At 30.6% G+C, this 19,323-nt stretch overlaps 1 protein-coding gene across 1 annotated transcript in view; it reads left to right on the top strand.

Moving 5' to 3' along the window:
• LOC111631100 (ATP-binding cassette sub-family A member 3-like) overlaps positions 1-14,918 on the top strand; it is a 50,577-nt gene extending 35,659 nt beyond the window's left edge. Inside the window, exons 17-19 of the mRNA XM_023375295.1 lie at positions 3,669-3,842; positions 5,676-5,892; positions 14,689-14,918. Coding sequence (XP_023231063.1) covers positions 3,669-3,842; positions 5,676-5,892; positions 14,689-14,844 — 547 coding nt within the window. The 3' untranslated portion in view covers positions 14,845-14,918. The remainder of the gene's footprint in view (positions 1-3,668; positions 3,843-5,675; positions 5,893-14,688) is intronic.
• Positions 14,919-19,323: the final 4,405 nt, after the last annotated feature.

Below are 19,323 nucleotides of genomic sequence, written 5' to 3'. Positions count from 1 at the left end.
GGCTTTTCATACTTACTAAGTAGCTGTAAAATTATTATAAAGTATGCAAAATAATAAAGAGTAGATAACCTAAAGTTCCTCTAGTGACAATTATAACTTTAAAATAATTCTTAATTAATTAAATCCCAAAAACAAATTTTAATCATTTTTTTAGTTAATCAAGAATGTTTTAAAGTTATGTAAGGTCCATCTGGCAATGATTGTATCTTTTAGCATATTGAGGCAGGGAAGAGCCTACAATAAAAATTTAACTTTGCAAGATAGAATTGTTGTTGCTATAGTGTGAAAATGTTTATATTTTACACCATAGCAACAACATAGCAAAAAAATACAAGAAGTATTCTTGTATTTTTTTGTGAATATGATTAAAATTTGTTATTCAGGTGTGTCCCTGATAGAATTTGAAATTAAGTCCTACAATGCTAATGAAGCATTTAAGGTAGGAGTTTAACTGCCCTGTTGGACAGTTAAACTCCTATCTTTTGAATGAAATAAAATAATATAGTTAAACAATAAAGAAAAATGATTTATTTAATTAAACAATGTCTCATGGAGATGATTATAAATTCTTGATGTTAAAAACGTAAATACAAAAGACATGAGTTATGAGAATGGGTTTCATAGTTTGATCTGATAAATACTATCCGATCAGCATAGGAAATGGCATTGGGTTGAATATTGATCTCTACCTCTTCTGTGGTCCATAAGATCTAGAATTGTAACCTGGAGACAAGGATGAACCAATCAGAAAATGATGAGGGATATCATTGATCAATCAGAATACAGGATCAGTGAGAGAACCCTTTAAAAACTTCTGTCTCAGGGACACAATGTTCTTCCTTAAGATCCAAGTTCTGTTCTCGAGGATTTAAATCTTACTTATAAAAAGTTCTCATCCCATGATCTATCCTCTGTAGCTGATCAGTTTTCTCTCAGGAATTATGCTCTAGTCATGTCAAAATTTTAAGTTCTCTGTTCTGTGCTTTCCAAGTGACTGACTGTTGGATCAACACCTCAGCCAACCACAAGTTCTCACCTGATCTTAAATTCAACTGGACAAAGTGGGCCCTGATGCAGAATTGATAAAAATCAAAAATTAAATTGTCATTAAAATTTTATGCTAATTTAAATATAAATTTACACATACAAAAACTAGTACTATACATATACATTTACATCTATTCTCTAGACCAGTGATCTCCAAACTTTTTTGATCATGTACCCCTAAGATGAAAATAATTATAAGTTGTACCCCCTATAATATAATACAATATAATGCTGAGTCTAAATGAATCTCACTCATCTGCAATAAAAGTTTTCAAATAAATTAGAAAAATGTACATATAAAATCTATGTTTATGAAATAAATTACTCATATTTTTTATGTCAAAAAAATTTGCTCAATTTCCACTATACACACAATTCCTGCTAAATTTCCTGCTACCTGCAATTTGAATCTTTCCCATGTATGATTGCAAGTGATCATGAGCTTACTTCTTCTGGAGGATGACTATAAGATTAGACAGACTGCAGACAGGACACACATATAATATTTTGAAGGGAAACTTGGCATACCCTCAAGTATCACTTTGAGTACCCTTGCGGTATGCGTACCCCACTTTGGAGACCACTGTGCTAGACTGAGCATCATCTGGCTGTTGTTTTAATCAGCAGACATGCTTTGACAATGCATCTGCAAACTTTGAAGCACTATACACACAGACATAAATGCAATTTCCATATTTTTATATTGTGGCCGTATGCCATAATTTTAAGTTTGAATATTTTAGTTTGTAGCTTCTGTCCTTGGTTCTTGTCTTTTTCCATTTCTGGAATTTTCTCTTGTCCTCATTTCTACTTCACTCAGTTGATGATTAATGTTCTGAACTGTCCCGTGGAGAGAGAAAATGCATAAGGCCCTAAAGGGGAGAGGTAACAGTTTTCAGACTGGAAAGGAGAGTTCAGACTGCAGAAGACAGTGCAGAGGAGAGGTGGATCTTGACAATAGCAAAGGACATAAGAATTTCTTGAAGGCTTCATGCAACAAGAATCTTGAGGCTTGAATTAATCAATGAAGACACTCTCCTTTGATCCCTGATAAAAGGATATGCTAACCTCCCCAAAAGAATGAACAAGGAAATTTCACTGAGAATCATCAAAAGTAATCATCTCCATAAAAAAGGTATAAACCGAGTATGGGTACAACATACTTTTCCCTTTTCTTTGTCTACTTTAATTTTCCATTTCATCTCTACAGATATAAGTTAGTTTTAAGTTAGTTGTAAGAATTTTTTTTTGTAATACACAGCTATACTCATTTAACAAAATTGTAAGATTTTTTCTTTAATCATTTTTCTATGTCACATTAGTCCATGTGTCTGGTCTTTTGTTTTCTTGGGCAGAGCTGGGCAAACACTCTAGGGTTGGCATTCAAATTCTTTTTTCTTTTGTGCATTGTTATCATTTTGTATTAAATCAATTTTTTTAATTATGTACATGTATTAATCATATTGTATTTTCATCCTTGCGGCTATTTGGCACAACCGCACTTTTCACAATATGCATTAAAACTGCAATATTAATGTTTATTAAATGCATTTACTTTACTTTTCTTTATACTTATTAGATTTGTAACAAACCATATAATATTAAATTCTTAAATAAGAATAATAAGAATTACATTTGAATCAATAGATGTTTAGAAAAAACTTGTTGACTTAGGCAAGGCCCTTTTGTCCTACGCCTTAACACACTAACTGAAACAGACATCATTATAGTATTAATTAAAGCATATATTATAGGTTTGATAATAAAACCTATAATGCAAAAGTATTCTATATTCTGAATTCCCAATGCAAAACAGTTAAAAAAAAATGCATCTCATGTAATTCCATAAGTAAATAAATTTTTGAGTGGAATATTAAAAATAAATTAGATTCATTTATAAAAAATTTGACAAAATTATTGTGGCATCGTCATAATGCAATTCTTAATCTTGAGTTTAGTAATCTTGCCCCTGTATATCATGCTTTTCCTTATAACAGTTGAGTTGTGGTATCTATCTAACTCCATTCTGGTGAAAATTTTTAAATTGAAATAACATGACTTCTGGTCTAAAGTGGAAGTTTGTATCTAGTTAATTAGGGCCTTCTGAACTTAAGCTTTCCATATCTGGTCTCAACTTTCATATATCTAATCCTATTCTTGAGATTAAGGAAGGACAGACAAACAGACAGACACCAGTGGGAATTTATAGATCTGCAATTTGAAAATTTCAGCTCACTAAGTTTTGTTTTATTGCATTTTAGCTTTTTGAATTGTTAAATTTTATAATTAAATATAACCATTGATGTAATATATGCAGTGGTAAATGTAAATATTAACATTTATTCATTATTTTTCCTTTGTTGTGTTGCTCCTGAGAGTAAACTTTTAAAAAATAGTATTCTTTACATCAGATCCTTGTGAATAACAGGTATAATAGTAAAACTACTATATACACAATTTTCACAGTCTTTACCTTAAACTAATTTACCTGATTTTTAAAACTTCTTTGTTCTTTCATTTTGCTTCTATTAACATAAAGGATCTTTAGTAATTCTTTGCATACACAATTATTATTTAATTTTATTAAAGTGACTAATAGAATGTTAAAATTTATTTTTCAGTGGTGGAACACGACGTAAATTATCCATTGCAATAGCTTTAATTGGTCTACCAGAAATACTTATTCTTGACCAACCGACAACTGGAATCGATCCAAAATCTCGTCGTAAGATATGGAAAATATTAATAACAATTAAGAATTTACTGGGGAAATCATTGTTGATCACATCTCATAAGTAAAATAATTTTTTATTAAAATTAATTTTAGTATTAGCAGATAAATGCTTTTGTTATCTAGAATGATGTTTCCATTTACTAATTTTTGACATATTTCTCAGACAACCACAAGTTCTCACCTGATCTTAAATTCAACTGGACAAAGTGGGCCCTGATGCAGAATTGATAAAAATCAAAAATTAAATTGTCATTAAAATTTTATGCAAATTTAAATATCTTATTCATAAGAGAATAAGAGTGTAAATAATTTAAATATTTTTATGTTATAAAATAGAATCTATGAGGGTTTCCCAAAAGTAATGCACAGTTGGCTCTAACTCGAAAAATATTTATTGAAGAAGATACAAGTGATTACAGGCCTTCAAAATAATCCCCTCCCTTATCAATGCATGCTTGCCAGCAGCGTGGAAGTGCTTGGATTCTGTTCAACATCCCCTTATTTTTGAGCATCTGAATCTGTCGGGTCACTTCTCTTCAGAGCTCTTTCAGCATCGGAAAACATACCCCGAAGGAGTTCCTTCAGCTTGGGGAAGAGATTGAAGTCAGGTGGGCTTAAATCAAGATTATAAGCCGGGTGGCGAAGCTTTTCCCAGCCGTATTTTTTGAGAAGTTTGATGATTGGTGTCACTGATGTTGTCTAGCACCTGTGTTAAAATACGATGCGTGCTCTTTTCGAGATTCCTGTCTCCACCTCAATTTCTCTTACCGTAATTCTCTGGTCTTCGTTAAGCAATGTTGCAATGATTGAAGTGTTTGTGTTGTCAGCTGTTACAGTAAACGGCCACCCCACATGCAGATCATCTTTGATGCTTGTTCGACCTTCTCGAAACTTCATGTGCCACCTCTGTACTGTGCTACGATTCACAGTAAACCTTCACATGCTTCTTTTAATGCGGCATGAATTTTGGGCACTTTTTTACCGTGCACTGTTTTGATACAAATATACGCTCGTTGCTCTATTGCTGAAATCCAATCTGACGGACTGTTCTCATTGTCTTTTCAAATTTTTGGCATTTTCCCTTTAAATGAATCCCACTACCATATGATAGCAATGTGTTTGTAAGACTTCAATCTATACACTGATGCTTCAATCAGCTGTCTACATTGCCTACAACACCCACTAAAGCACACTGTGCATTACTTTTGGGACAATCCTCGCAATATTATATTTAATATGGTAATACAAATAACTAAAAATGAAATAGTAATGAGCATTTATTTTACTATGACATCGTCACAATGCTGGGCTGCAATTTTTAATCATATTTTTTAATTTAATTTAAATATATGCTCTTTACCTTCAAATTAGCAGTGTCTTGCCCCTGTACATCATACTTTTCCTTTAGCAATCAAGTCATGCCGGTTATCTATCTAGCTCCTTTCAGAGGAAATTTTTGAACTGAAATAGCATGACTTCTGGTTTGCATCAGAAATTCACATATAGTTAATCAGAGCCTCCTGCCTGTAAGGTTTTCATATCTTTCATCTATCTAACTCCATTGTCAAGATTAAGGAAAGACTGATGGATGGACAACAGTGGGAATTTATAGGTCTACAATTTTTTCAAATTGCAGCCCAATGATTTGACAATTAAATTAAATTCCAAATTATGTGAATTTAATGAATGCATTCTTGGAACTTAATTGATAAGCATAAATTTTAATAAAAAATTGATAAATTTTTGTTGTTTTTGCTCTTTATATAGCATTAAATATACTAAATCATCTCAGTATTTTAATAATATAAATTTTCTATATAAAATAAACTTTTGAATGGCAAACATTGATCTATAAATAAGTTAAATAATTTTAAATTTAATTGATATTTTACAGCATGAATGAATGCGAAGTCCTATGTGACAGAGTAGCAATTATGACTAAAGGAAAATTTCATTGTTTGGGTACAATACAAGATCTTAGAAATAAATTTGGTCAAGGCTATACGCTTGTTGTCAAAATGAAACAGACTGATGAAGAAAACCAGATTACTGAATTAAAGAAGTTTATTGAAACTGCTTTTCCTACTATTGTATTGAAAGATGCACATCAGGTTATTAAATTAATTTTTTAAATTGAATTATTAAAATTTTTATTGTAGAGTATGTTTAAGATAACCTAAATAAATTTCTTTGAGGATAGAAATGCTTCAAAACTTTAAAAATGCACATATCTATAAGCCTTTTACCGGTGCGTATCTCATCACACTATACAATACAGAAGCAGGAAGATACGCTACGATTTTTGATTTATTACGAAACGGAAAAGATACCCCAGACAGAAATAAACTTCCCGGCATCTACACCATTCCTATCATTGATCACAGATGTAATAGAAACATGGTCTACATAGGATTAACCAAACGCCCCCTTGAAACCCGAATCAAAGAGCATAAAGCGGATATTAACCATGAAAGAACCAACACAGCTCTGGCCGTATACTCTTCGGACCCAGACATAGAACCCATATTCTCTCAAGCAAAGGTCGTACACACCACCTACCGCATGAACTATCTCAGACGGCTGGAGGCAATCTATATATGCTTAAACACTATTAAAGAGAATAATTGCATTAACTACAAGGAGGAAATCACTCTGTCGACGGTCTGGCAGACCCTACTAGATAAAACTCTAGGATAGAACACAGCATGTATAGCGCGCAAGTCCATAATGACGTCAGCGAGTTGGGACAACGTTCCGGATTGTATTTCATAGCAACTTTGAATCAGAGCGCATTCCATTAGGGAGGTCGTTACCTGAAGAAGAACCGTAACAGTTCAAAAACGTTTGTAACTGTATTGTATAGTATGATGAGATGCGCACTGGTAAAAGGCTTATAGATATGTGCATTTTTACAGTATTCCGGTGTAGATATTCTATCATTTGCTTCAAAACTTTTTTAGTTATTAAATGTTTAAGTTTTGAATTAAGTTTTATATTACTTTTTCAGCTTTTATATATATAACAGAGGGAACGTATCATAAATGCTCAAAAAATGACCCCCCCTGAAATTTTTACATTTTGGACTCGGGACCTTTGAAATTTTGAGAAATGCAAAACAATTTGGGGATTTTTTTGGTATGTATGGATGCTTGGGTGTTTGTGGCACAATTTTGTTCACCCTCTTTGAAGCTTAATAACTCCTGTACTTTTTATCAAAAACTTCTGAAATTTTGTAGGGAGGTTTGTGTATTAGGAGAATTGATGCTATTAAATTTTGATGATTAAAGGTCAAGGGGTGGGAGATAAAGGGGGTTGTGTGTCATATCTCAAGTGGGTTCGAAATTAATAACCATTTTAATGAATATTACCTTTTATAATTTTTTATAAAACCCATCCCTACCCNAAATAATTAATTAATAGGAATTCTACAGCAATTTATTTGAAATATATATTTTATAAATGTATTTACAATCTAAATATATAAAGCAGGGCTGTGGAGTCGCGTAAAAATCTACCAACTCCGACTCCGACTTTTCCTTACCATCCGACTCCGACTCCGTTTCATATACGTAACAAGTTGGTAAGTAAAAGGGAGTTGGAGTCGGCGGATTTTTTGATGATTCCGACTCCGGCTAAAACACCAAAACTCCACAACTCCGACTCCAACTCCACAGCCCTGATATAAAGTAAAACATTGAGAAAATCAAACAGATGCCATTTTAGAAAAATTTAATAATAAAATATCAAAACTATATTATATAAAAAACTTAAAATCCGAACATACAAATCTCGAGATCATACTTTTAGCAAACCGGATGGTTCAAAAGTTTTCATTTAAAACATGGACTATTTATGATGTACATGTTTGAATAGTAACCAGATAGCCACAAATGAAAAAGTGAACATTTCACTTCAAAAGGTATGATGTGGAAAAAATGTATGATATATCTGTTTCCTCAGTAAATGAAACTAAATGCTAGCATATACACTGTAAATCAATACATTTATTATAAATTTTATTTATATGTCCACAAAACTTAGAAGTTCTTAAAGGGCATTTATTATAATTTGAAAATTCTTCCTGGACACAAGGCTAAAATGAAGGACAAGAGTGGAAAAAAGAGGACATTTGGTCACCCTATGTATGTTAATGTGGTTTGACAGGAATGTATGTATTCAATTAACCAGCACCAGCTTAAGTCACGTTTTATAATTTACACGTGATTACAAAATAAAATATCCATTAATATCTATATTTGAGACTTTTGACTCACTCTGATGTATATTTTTGATGTGGATAAATATCCATATCCCTACACTGATAAAATCTTTCAAAAAAGTTTAATTAAAAATTAGTTTTTTAATGTAAAATATCATTTATTTATTTAACTTCGACCTTTTTATCAACATGCCATCTCGGCTTCCGTGTCACCCGGGACATGGTTATGTCAGTCCTGAAGAGGCACTAAAGAGGTCCCCGACCCTCCAGTCACACATATGTAGAAACTTACATATACAAAATAATAGAATATTTTACTAATTTTGAAAGTTGTTCAATATTAATAAGCTCTAAAGAGTCATAATAATTATGAGAATAATGTATTAACATTCTTTTTAAGACAGGATTATAATTATAAACCTAATCCTTTGTTTTTAAATATTTGAAAAGAATATTTGACATAAAACATGAGTTAGTAGTTTTGAATTATAAAGGGAAATCTCACATAGTAAAATAAATGTTTTTTTCCCTCATTAATAATCATTTACTGGAATTCTTAAAGCTGTTACTCATCTGTCATCACCTGTAGCAATGTCATAATACTGAAATGTAGCCAATTATTAATTGGCTACATAATTGGCTGCATACTTAATTTACATGTGGAAAGAAATTTCTTTAATTTGATGCTTTGCTTACTTTTCAACAGAAAATTAATACAAGAAAACTATATAAAAATTATCTAACTGCAAATAAATAATTATGATCAATAAAATTTAGATTTATGTATACAAGAAAAGTAGGACAACTTATGACCATTTTGACTTACGGCGGAAGTTGCGGAACCAAACCCCGTCATAAGTCGAGAAGTGACTGTATTGACTAATGCAGGCATTACTTTGACCGTAAACTGCTGAATATATGTACATATTATATATTATTTAAATATATACTTATAAATAATATATAAATTTATAATTTATCAAATTTCTATTTATTAAAATATATATAGTGTTATATGTAACATACAAAATTCATACAGGATAAATTTGTATATTGCAAGAATACTATTATCCCTCAACAACAATCAAATGAACAAAATGTTGAAACAAAAGTAATGAACACGAAGTACTAAACTTTAAAATCATCACATTGAAAAATCACTGGTAAGATCATCATCATTAGAATCTTCCTCACTAGAATGTTTTTGTATGGTTGAAGCAGATGACGGTTTCCAAGCGTAACATTTTATCGTTGTTGCTTTTAAGTAGCTCCTTTGCTAATAACAGTGTTTCACAGGAATCGGCAAGAACTCAATTTTGTAGTTTAGTTTTTATTGAATTTAATACGTTCAACTGCTGCATTTGAATGAGGAAGCAATAAGAACATCTATTTACTGCCAAAGTAAAATAAAAAAAAAATATAGAAATATAGAATAAAAATAAATGTTTTGAAAGGTATTAGGATGGTAAGATTTATCCTCCGAATGAGGGGGTGGCGCCGCAAGGAGAGCTAAGAAAGGTGTGTGTGTGTTTTTTTTTTTTTTTTTGAATGGTAGGCTTTCCTTTTGGGCACGGTATCACGTGACCGGAAATGACGTAGGCAAATTTTCGGACATATCTCGTGAAGGGTCGTGCGTAGAGGTATGGTTCCTTTGACTTTTTTGTTTGCACAGGGGAGGGATACATTTTGGGGAGGTCGCCACCCCTCATTCGGAGGGTGAATCTTACCATTAGGATTTCATGAAGAGTACTAGGAAAATGGTGGTGGGTATCTTGGTACTGGAACAAGTAAAAAGATAGTCTACTAGATTAGTACAAAATTACTAAGTGGAACAAAACAGGTGCCGCCTTTGTAGCCCTGATTCTGTTACCTGGCATCACTGCTAGAAGCTCCTCGATCTATTTCGCCATTCCTTCCATTAGCTCCAGACTCAACACTTATTTTAATCTGTGTTATTAAGGAGATACATGTATTTAGCTTCTTTATAGTATTACATAGCATACTGATGGGTTAAATAAAGGCTATAAGTCGCTATGTAAGGCAAAGAAAAAGTTATTTTTGGCTAAAATAAACTTACATTAGAGGTCTCGCATTATCTTACAGAGGATTTTTGCTTTTATACTGATTTATGTTGAATCAAATAGACGGTTACTTCAAGGAGAACCATTGAGTCCAATCATTTTTATTTTGTTTTTGAATGACATTCCTGACTTTCTGAGAGGTCAAACCTCTATCATAGCACTATCGTGTCATGATGATGGAAACAAATTTTTATGACTTTATATAACCCACAAGTTGTCCAGGGCAATCAATTTTTTAAATATTTCATTTTTTGTTTGGGCATAAAAAGTTTAAAAAAGTTATTCCCATCACAATACTAGAGTATGTATGAATTTTACGTTAAAATCAGAACTGTGGAGTCATTTAAAAATCTACCGACCAACTCCGACCAGGGGCGGAATTGTTACCAAAATAGACCTGGGAATTCTGGGCCGTGTTCAGTAATGCAGAACACCTAAGTTAGAATTCTGAGTGGCTTAGTGGGCAGAGCTAATAATGTTCTGAGCATCATTGAACGATTATTCTTAGTTAGACAACTGTGCAAAATGGTAAACAAAGTTAAATTTATGATTGCAACAATTGTTGCAAATGAACTGGTCGAAAAGGATGAAGTAACCAATACAATTATTCAAATGAAGGCTGCATAAGATCGTGATGAAATAATTATTAATTGTAGCGACGTATGATAATTTTACATTTTGAAGTCATTTTAGAATGAGTTAATGACTTAGAATAACTTTGTGATTGTTATAATAAAATACATTTAGTCCAACATGAGCAGCCATCTTGCAAATAGTACGACGAAACACATGAAGTCACTAGTAGAAGTTAGCATGACTGAACCAGCTAGAATTCTAGTGGTGGGAGGAGTCGAGCAGTAGTTAGAAACGAGTTCAACATTGCAGCTTAACTAGACTTAGCAAGAATTCTGCGTTACTGAACACGGCCCTGATGTCATCACGTAATCTGAGAGTAAAAAGCATCAATAAATAGAGTTTTCTTTATTAAATGGCCATCCAGTCATTTAATAAAGAATCGTAAAAGTTGAAATAATCATGCTCATAAAGTAACAAGGGTAAGTATTTACTTAAGAAAAAAAAAGGTGTCAACAGAATATGTAGCTTGAATTATGAATAGAGCAGAAAACTTTTTTACATAATCCAGGCAGTCTAGCTCCTTTCTCGAGATTAAGGAAGGACAGGTAGATAGGTGACGACAGTGGGAATTTATAGGTCTACAATTTTTTCAAATTGCAGCCAAATAATTTTACCATAAACGCAATATTTACGAGAACATACTTCCCACATAGTTTATACAATGTTTCCAAAATTTTAAAAATTTACTATCACATAAAAGCAATTATTCTCGCATTTTTACAAGATTTTATTTATTTAAACAAGTCATACAAAGTCATTAAGCTGAAAAAATAATATATGACCATTAAGTTAAGTTTCCTTTGGTCAACTTGTACTAGAATTTTTTAGCTAGATTTATGTACAGTATCGTACACGTGATTGTAACTACGTTTTTCAAATTTCCATCGCAAGAGGGCGCTTTACCTTAGCGCCATCTGATTTAGGCAGGAAGCGGATAGGAAAACATTTTAGCTTTCTTTAAATAAATAATAATTAAAAGTATTTCGTTTTTTAAAATTTTTTAATTTTATTTATTAATGATTATTATTATTTCATATATTTTCCAAACATGAAGATTATCAGGGTCAGTAAATTAATAAAAATATTGAATGAGAGAAATGGCAACACTGATGTCGTATTTGTTAGTGTTTTTCTGTACAGTTCGACGTCTCGATTAAAGTTCGAAGATGGTTTGCGAAAAATGTAAGTATAATACGACAAATTATTAATTATTATCAATTATTCAGTTATTTTATAGAACATTTTGTATATAATAATAATTTTGGATAGGAATTCGTTAAAATAAGTTAATTTATCGAATATAATTATCTAATATAGCTGACAATACTTCATAGTGACTGACAATACACATTCTTCATCAGTTATAGAGGGCGCTGCATTTTTAGAAAATGGCTACTTTATCTGACTAGTGAACCTAAAATTAATCATATATTACTGTCCTTTATAGTGATGTCAAAAGAACCATATCTGTATGTGCAACCCTCGCCTTCGTTGAGATACTCCGCATGTAGTCGTGTGCTTCGGTGCCGAGGATAACACGCACCACGATGCCTGGGTAGGGGCAAGCCTACACCCCATAAAACTATATAACATTGTGTACTCTGTGAACAGTGAAGTGGGCTAAATAGTTAAATGCAATAGTCTTAGCAGAGCGACGTGACTTGCAATCCAATTTTGGGGCCGTATCTCGCCATGGGTCGCTCGTAGAGGTATGGTTCCTTAGACTTTTTTGCGTAGGTATGTTCTACGGTTCTGATAAGGTCCCAAACGTCTTATTCGGAGCTTGAATTGAGCTGTTTTATGTACTATTATTGAAACAAGCGAGCGAGATCGTTCTATACCTTTTTGTGTTCTTAGTCTTCAGACTAGCGTTGGGCACAATCGGTTATAAGAAACCAATTATTCAATTGTTTTTTTTAGAATTGACTGATTTGGTTGGTTCTGGCATACTTCTACAGAAATAAAAATTTTGAAGTACCGTATTTACTTGAATATAAGACGATCTCACCATATAGGACAAGGTGTGACTTTAAAGATCAAAAAATTAGAATTGTATTAATAAAACTAATTTTCTTTATTATTTCATTTAATAACAAATAAAATATCAAATGCATGTAAATGCACACATTGTCCCAGAAAAATTACTGGCATCTTAAACTTCAAGGAAAAATCTTGTAAAATCGACAACATAATTTGTTCGTGTAAAGCTGGACAATCGGGAACCTTTTTTGCCAATTCTTAACAGTCGAATTCACTCTTCGTCGATTACACTTACGAGTTTCTTTGAATTTCCAAATAATCATCTGTTTTCACATGGGAATGNAGAAATAATTAATTTTTGTAATATTTTTCTTATAAATAATTAACATTCTATATAATACTTATTATGAATGGTATGATCTACTATTTTACTCAATATTCTACATTTTTATCACTACAGTAGTAATATGCTTAGTAGGAAAAGCAAATATTATTAAACTATTATTATGATAAAGAGAATGAAGATTGAATAAATGGTTAAATGTGCTACAAGTTTTGACAACAATCTTTCTACAAATTATGTTTTTATTCCTTGGTTATGAATACCAAAATCAGCCTTGACTACAATGTAAGCTTGTCAAGTATATCTAATTAGTTGTCCATAGTTTCTATCTTGCTTCTCAGATATGTCACATGTTCTCCAGCTAAAAAGAGACTTAGATGCTCAGTCCTTGCATTTTGAATGGATCTGCATTATATTTTGCATTGGGCTCTGCAAAATTTAGAGATGATCCTATCTATAACACTAAGACTATGGAGTATTTTTGTGAACCACAAAACTTTTATTTAATATTTAGTATAGGTATTTACAGAAGACTATCTCTAAAGTGAGTTCTATCTGCAGCTACACATTTCTTCCACTGTCCATACTATTTATCAAGAAGTTCCAAAAGCAAATTTTTGTAATATCTTTAAGAGTTTTCTTCACATTCAGCTTCCATCAGTATTCTTAGGTAATTAATATATCACAAAGAAAGGCATAAGAATGGTTTCTCAACCTCGTTTTTCCTCGATCTTATCCTCAAAGACTTTTGTCTATTTCCTAAAATGAAAGAGGATTGGTTTTCAGTAGCAGCTGCAGAGGTGGAAACAATAGCAATGATAGTCCACAAAGACATTATAAAAAAACAGCTTTCCAGGATTGCTTTTACATTGGTATGGATGCAAGCAAAAGTTTGTAGCTACTGTAGAAAGTTATTTTGAATATGAAGTGTTGTAAGTTTCAAACAAAAGTATTGTGTGCCGAAGTTGTTCCAAAAGTTTATTTTTATTTTTCACTATAACTATAACTTACTTTTCTTGTCAGTTATATTTATATATATCTCACAAATCAGATAAAGAAGACTGATTTATTTCAAATTTTTTCTAAAATTACTCTACTAAGAAATGAAAAAATAAAATGGCTTTATGTGTTTGCAGGGATGCTTTGTTTCAGATGTTTGTATTGTACATTGCATATCTGAACTTTAAATGACAGTATCTTCTTATTATAAAGTAATTAAAGCAAATATACATATTAAAATAACTACATTTAATATCTACAGATTATCTGTACACACAAAAAGCCATTTTATTTTTTCATTAATTAGTAAGAGTAATTCTAGGAAAAAAATTGAAAGAAATTAGGTATTCCTACTCAAGAGACTTCTTATTAGCAGAAAAAAATATATTTGATATTTTCTCATCCCATATACTTGCTTTGAATAACTAATTTGATATCATTAAAGGAATGTCTTTTAAATTGAGGAATTACTCTAATGCAATGTAAAGGCACCGAATGTTTGAAGCTATTTATATTAAAAATGTAGATTTAGCTGCCACATTGCAAATAAATCAGATATTAAATTTTAAATCTTACAACTAATTAATAATTACTTGTGATTCAATTAGAACATTGAATATTTGCTAATTATAGTATTTCTCATTTTCAGGATACTCTTCAATATCATTTATCAGACGTGTCTATGAAATTGAGTAGAATATTCTCTTTTATGGAAGAAGTAAAACAAAAATTTACTTTAGAAGATTATCTCATTAGCGATACTACATTAGAACAGATTTTCGTAGCATTTGCCAGATCGACTTAGATGATATCGACCTTACAAGTATTTTTTAATAATGTATTCTATCATTATTTATTTAAATGGTAACTTAAAATTAACTAAATGATTTGTTTGAAACATATATATTATAATTATGTATTCATTGCTATGAAACCGTGGTGTCTCTAGGGGTACATATCTGGTGTCACCTGTGACATCATAAGATGTGGATGACACTGAAATGACTAAAATTTTTGCGCAATGTTTCAACAGAAATTTTTTATTTTTAAAAACTATCCCTGTAGTTGCTTATAACAATAAAAACATTGTTTGTATGTAAGCCCAGTTTATGTGTGTCAGTATTAATATAGCTGAATTGTTAAAACACTAAGCTAATTTACTTTTTGAACTTGTCATTATTACCAAATTATAATAAAAAATACAAAAATGTTTTACATTCTATAAATACGATCATAAAAATAAATAAATAAATGTAAATACATGTGGGCCATGCATGCGATATTGTTATTTAAAGGTTTAATTTTAATTTTCTTAGTTGTTTATGCAATTACATTTAGTAATATGTAGGAAATATTGTGGTGATGCAGGTTAATGAAAACCACATGTTATAAACAATATACATTAAACCATCTTTCATTTAGGAATACAATGACAATATCAATTTATTTTCTCTTCACAGTAACTTACAATATTCTCCTTTCTGTTGCCCGTTCTTAACAGTATTATTTGTTTTCCCAACAATTATGCATCCCGAAGCTAGTGTGCGGAAAATCCGTTTCCATCGTGTTATATTACTAATTAAAACTAAATTATTTTAGATTAATACTAGTACTAATATAATTACAGAAGGAAGGAAAATTAAGTTGCTTACGATATTGAATCAATTTGAATCAAAACCAAAACATATACAGGATCATCCATAATAATAATGAAAAATGTGCCTAAAAATCAAGAAAAGGAAATTGAACCAGCATAGCCAACAAATGCGGTGGAGACAGAATAATAGAAAATTACCACAACCACAAAGAAGACAGAAAGACTATTTACAAGGTTTTTACCGGATTTGTTTAGTATTGTTGCGTTACTGTCCTAGTGATAATTTAAAATCATATTAATAAGATGTAATAATTGTACTATTAACGTATATTATAATGTTGGCAATTGTCACCATATATTCTGTGTCTTGTATGTCATCCAATTATAAGGGCCAGTAAGGCCAAAATGCAATTTGGTTAAGTTAATTAAATAGGCTGGATGTGTAATAAGCCTGTTCATTAGTCATAGTAACATTTCAAATTGCAAAATTCATTCATGGAATAAAGATCAAATTAAAAAATTAAATAAATAAATATTTTTTTTGTATAAAAATTTATAGTTTTTAAGAATTGGAATTGTCTGATCATAGTTTAATTTTAAATGTTTCCATATTAAAGTTGCAATACTGTAATACAGAGTATAATAAATTTAATTGAATAATATTTTCAAATTTAATAAATTCTTGTTTATTATAAATTCTTTTTATAATAAATTCACCTGTACATATTTACAAATATTTTTTTGTGGTTAACTGTCATCATCATCAATGATTATTTTCTCTTCTGCGTCATCATTTATATTTTCTGATAGAGTTACAACACAATTATAATTATTGCCTTCTGTTATGTTGTCTTCAAATATATCCTTTTCTGCCAGATTATCCATTTTTAGTCTAAAAATATAGAAAAAAATGCTTTATTTCTTAGTTTATTATGAATATTTTAATTTTGAAGATAATTTAAATTATTATTTTATATGAAGTTAATATTTATAATTAAAATGAACTTACCTCATATTATATTTAGGATGATTACATTTAATTGCTTTCCTTACAAACCCTTTCTGATCTAATTAAACAATAGAAATGTGTTGAATATACAATTTCAAATTATTATTTTAAAGATTTCACAACTAACACTACTTTAGAAATGTTATTTATTACTATTATTAATAAATAAAATAATTAATTAATAGGAATTCTACAGCAATTTATTTGAAATATATATTTTATAAATGTATTTACAATCTAAATATATAAAGCAGGGCTGTGGAGTCGCGTAAAAATCTACCAACTCCGACTCCGACTTTTCCTTACCATCCGACTCCGACTCCGTTTCATATACGTAACAAGTTGGTAAGTAAAAGGGAGTTGGAGTCGGCGGATTTTTTGATGATTCCGACTCCGGCTAAAACACCAAAACTCCACAACTCCGACTCCAACTCCACAGCCCTGATATAAAGTAAAACATTGAGAAAATCAAACAGATGCCATTTTAGAAAAATTTAATAATAAAATATCAAAACTATATTATATAAAAAACTTAAAATCCGAACATACAAATCTCGAGATCATACTTTTAGCAAACCGGATGGTTCAAAAGTTTTCATTTAAAACATGGACTATTTATGATGTACATGTTTGAATAGTAACCAGATAGCCACAAATGAAAAAGTGAACATTTCACTTCAAAAGGTATGATGTGGAAAAAATGTATGATATATCTGTTTCCTCAGTAAATGAAACTAAATGCTAGCATATACACTGTAAATCAATACATTTATTATAAATTTTATTTATATGTCCACAAAACTTAGAAGTTCTTAAAGGGCATTTATTATAATTTGAAAATTCTTCCTGGACACAAGGCTAAAATGAAGGACAAGAGTGGAAAAAAGAGGACATTTGGTCACCCTATGTATGTTAATGTGGTTTGACAGGAATGTATGTATTCAATTAACCAGCACCAGCTTAAGTCACGTTTTATAATTTACACGTGATTACAAAATAAAATATCCATTAATATCTATATTTGAGACTTTTGACTCACTCTGATGTATATTTTTGATGTGGATAAATATCCATATCCCTACACTGATAAAATCTTTCAAAAAAGTTTAATTAAAAATTAGTTTTTTAATGTAAAATATCATTTATTTATTTAACTTCGACCTTTTTATCAACATGCCATCTCGGCTTCCGTGTCACCCGGGACATGGTTATGTCAGTCCTGAAGAGGCACTAAAGAGGTCCCTGACCCTCCAGTCACACATATGTAGAAACTTACATATACAAAATAATAGAATATTTTACTAATTTTGAAAGTTGTTCAATATTAATAAGCTCTAAAGAGTCATAATAATTATGAGAATAATGTATTAACATTCTTTTTAAGACAGGATTATAATTATAAACCTAATCCTTTGTTTTTAAATATTTGAAAAGAATATTTGACATAAAACATGAGTTAGTAGTTTTGAATTATAAAGGGAAATCTCACATAGTAAAATAAATGTTTTTTTCCCTCATTAATAATCATTTACTGGAATTCTTAAAGCTGTTACTCATCTGTCATCACCTGTAGCAATGTCATAATACTGAAATGTAGCCAATTATTAATTGGCTACATAATTGGCTGCATACTTAATTTACATGTGGAAAGAAATTTCTTTAATTTGATGCTTTGCTTACTTTTCAACAGAAAATTAATACAAGAAAACTATATAAAAATTATCTAACTGCAAATAAATAATTATAATCAATAAAATTTAGATTTATGTATACAAGAAAAGTAGGACAACTTATGACCATTTTGACTTACGGCGGAAGTTGCGGAACCAAACCCCGTCATAAGTCGAGAAGTGACTGTATTGACTAATGCAGGCATTACTTTGACCGTAAACTGCTGAATATATGTACATATTATATATTATTTAAATATATACTTATAAATAATATATAAATTTATAATTTTTCAAATTTCTATTTATTAAAATATATATAGTGTTACATGTTACATACAAAATTCACACAGGCTAAATTCATATATTGCAAGAATGCTATTATTCTTCAACAACAATCAAATAAACAAAATGTTGAAAAAAGTAATGAACACAAAGTACTAAACTTTAAAATTATCACCTTGAAAAATCACTGGTAAGATCATCATCATCAGAATCTTCCTCACTGGAATGTTTTTGTATGGTTGAAGCAGATAGTGATTTCCTGTGTAACATTTATCTTTGTTGCTTTTAAGTAGCTTCTTTGCTAATAACAGTGCTTCAAGGCATAGGTAAAAACTCGATTTTGTATAGTTTTTATTAAATGTAATTGTAAAAAATACGTTCAACTGCTGCACTTGAATGAGGAAGCAATAAAAAAAAATCTATTTACTGCCAAAGTAAAGTAAAATAATACAGAAATATAGAATAAAAATGAATGTTTTGAAAGGAAAGGTATTAGGATTTTATGAATGGTACTAGAAATATGGTGTTGGGTATCTTGGTGCTATGACAAGCAGATTAGTACAAAAGTACTAGGTAAAACAACACCTAGTACAAAAGTAGCCCAAAAGTAGCCAACTGTTCCTGCAGTTGGCTACTTTTGGGCTACTTTTTAAAAATTATTTGGCTACAAGGACAAAAAACATCTGGCAACGCTGGGTTGTACTGCGTGTACTGTACAAGGAG

This window comes from Centruroides sculpturatus, unplaced genomic scaffold, assembly GCF_000671375.1.
Source record: "Centruroides sculpturatus isolate CEXI.00-Female unplaced genomic scaffold, Cexi_2.0 scaffold664, whole genome shotgun sequence".
NCBI lineage: Eukaryota > Metazoa > Arthropoda > Arachnida > Scorpiones > Buthidae > Centruroides > Centruroides sculpturatus.
Note: the sequence above shows the minus strand (reverse complement) of the source record. Positions and strands in the feature narration are given on the sequence as shown.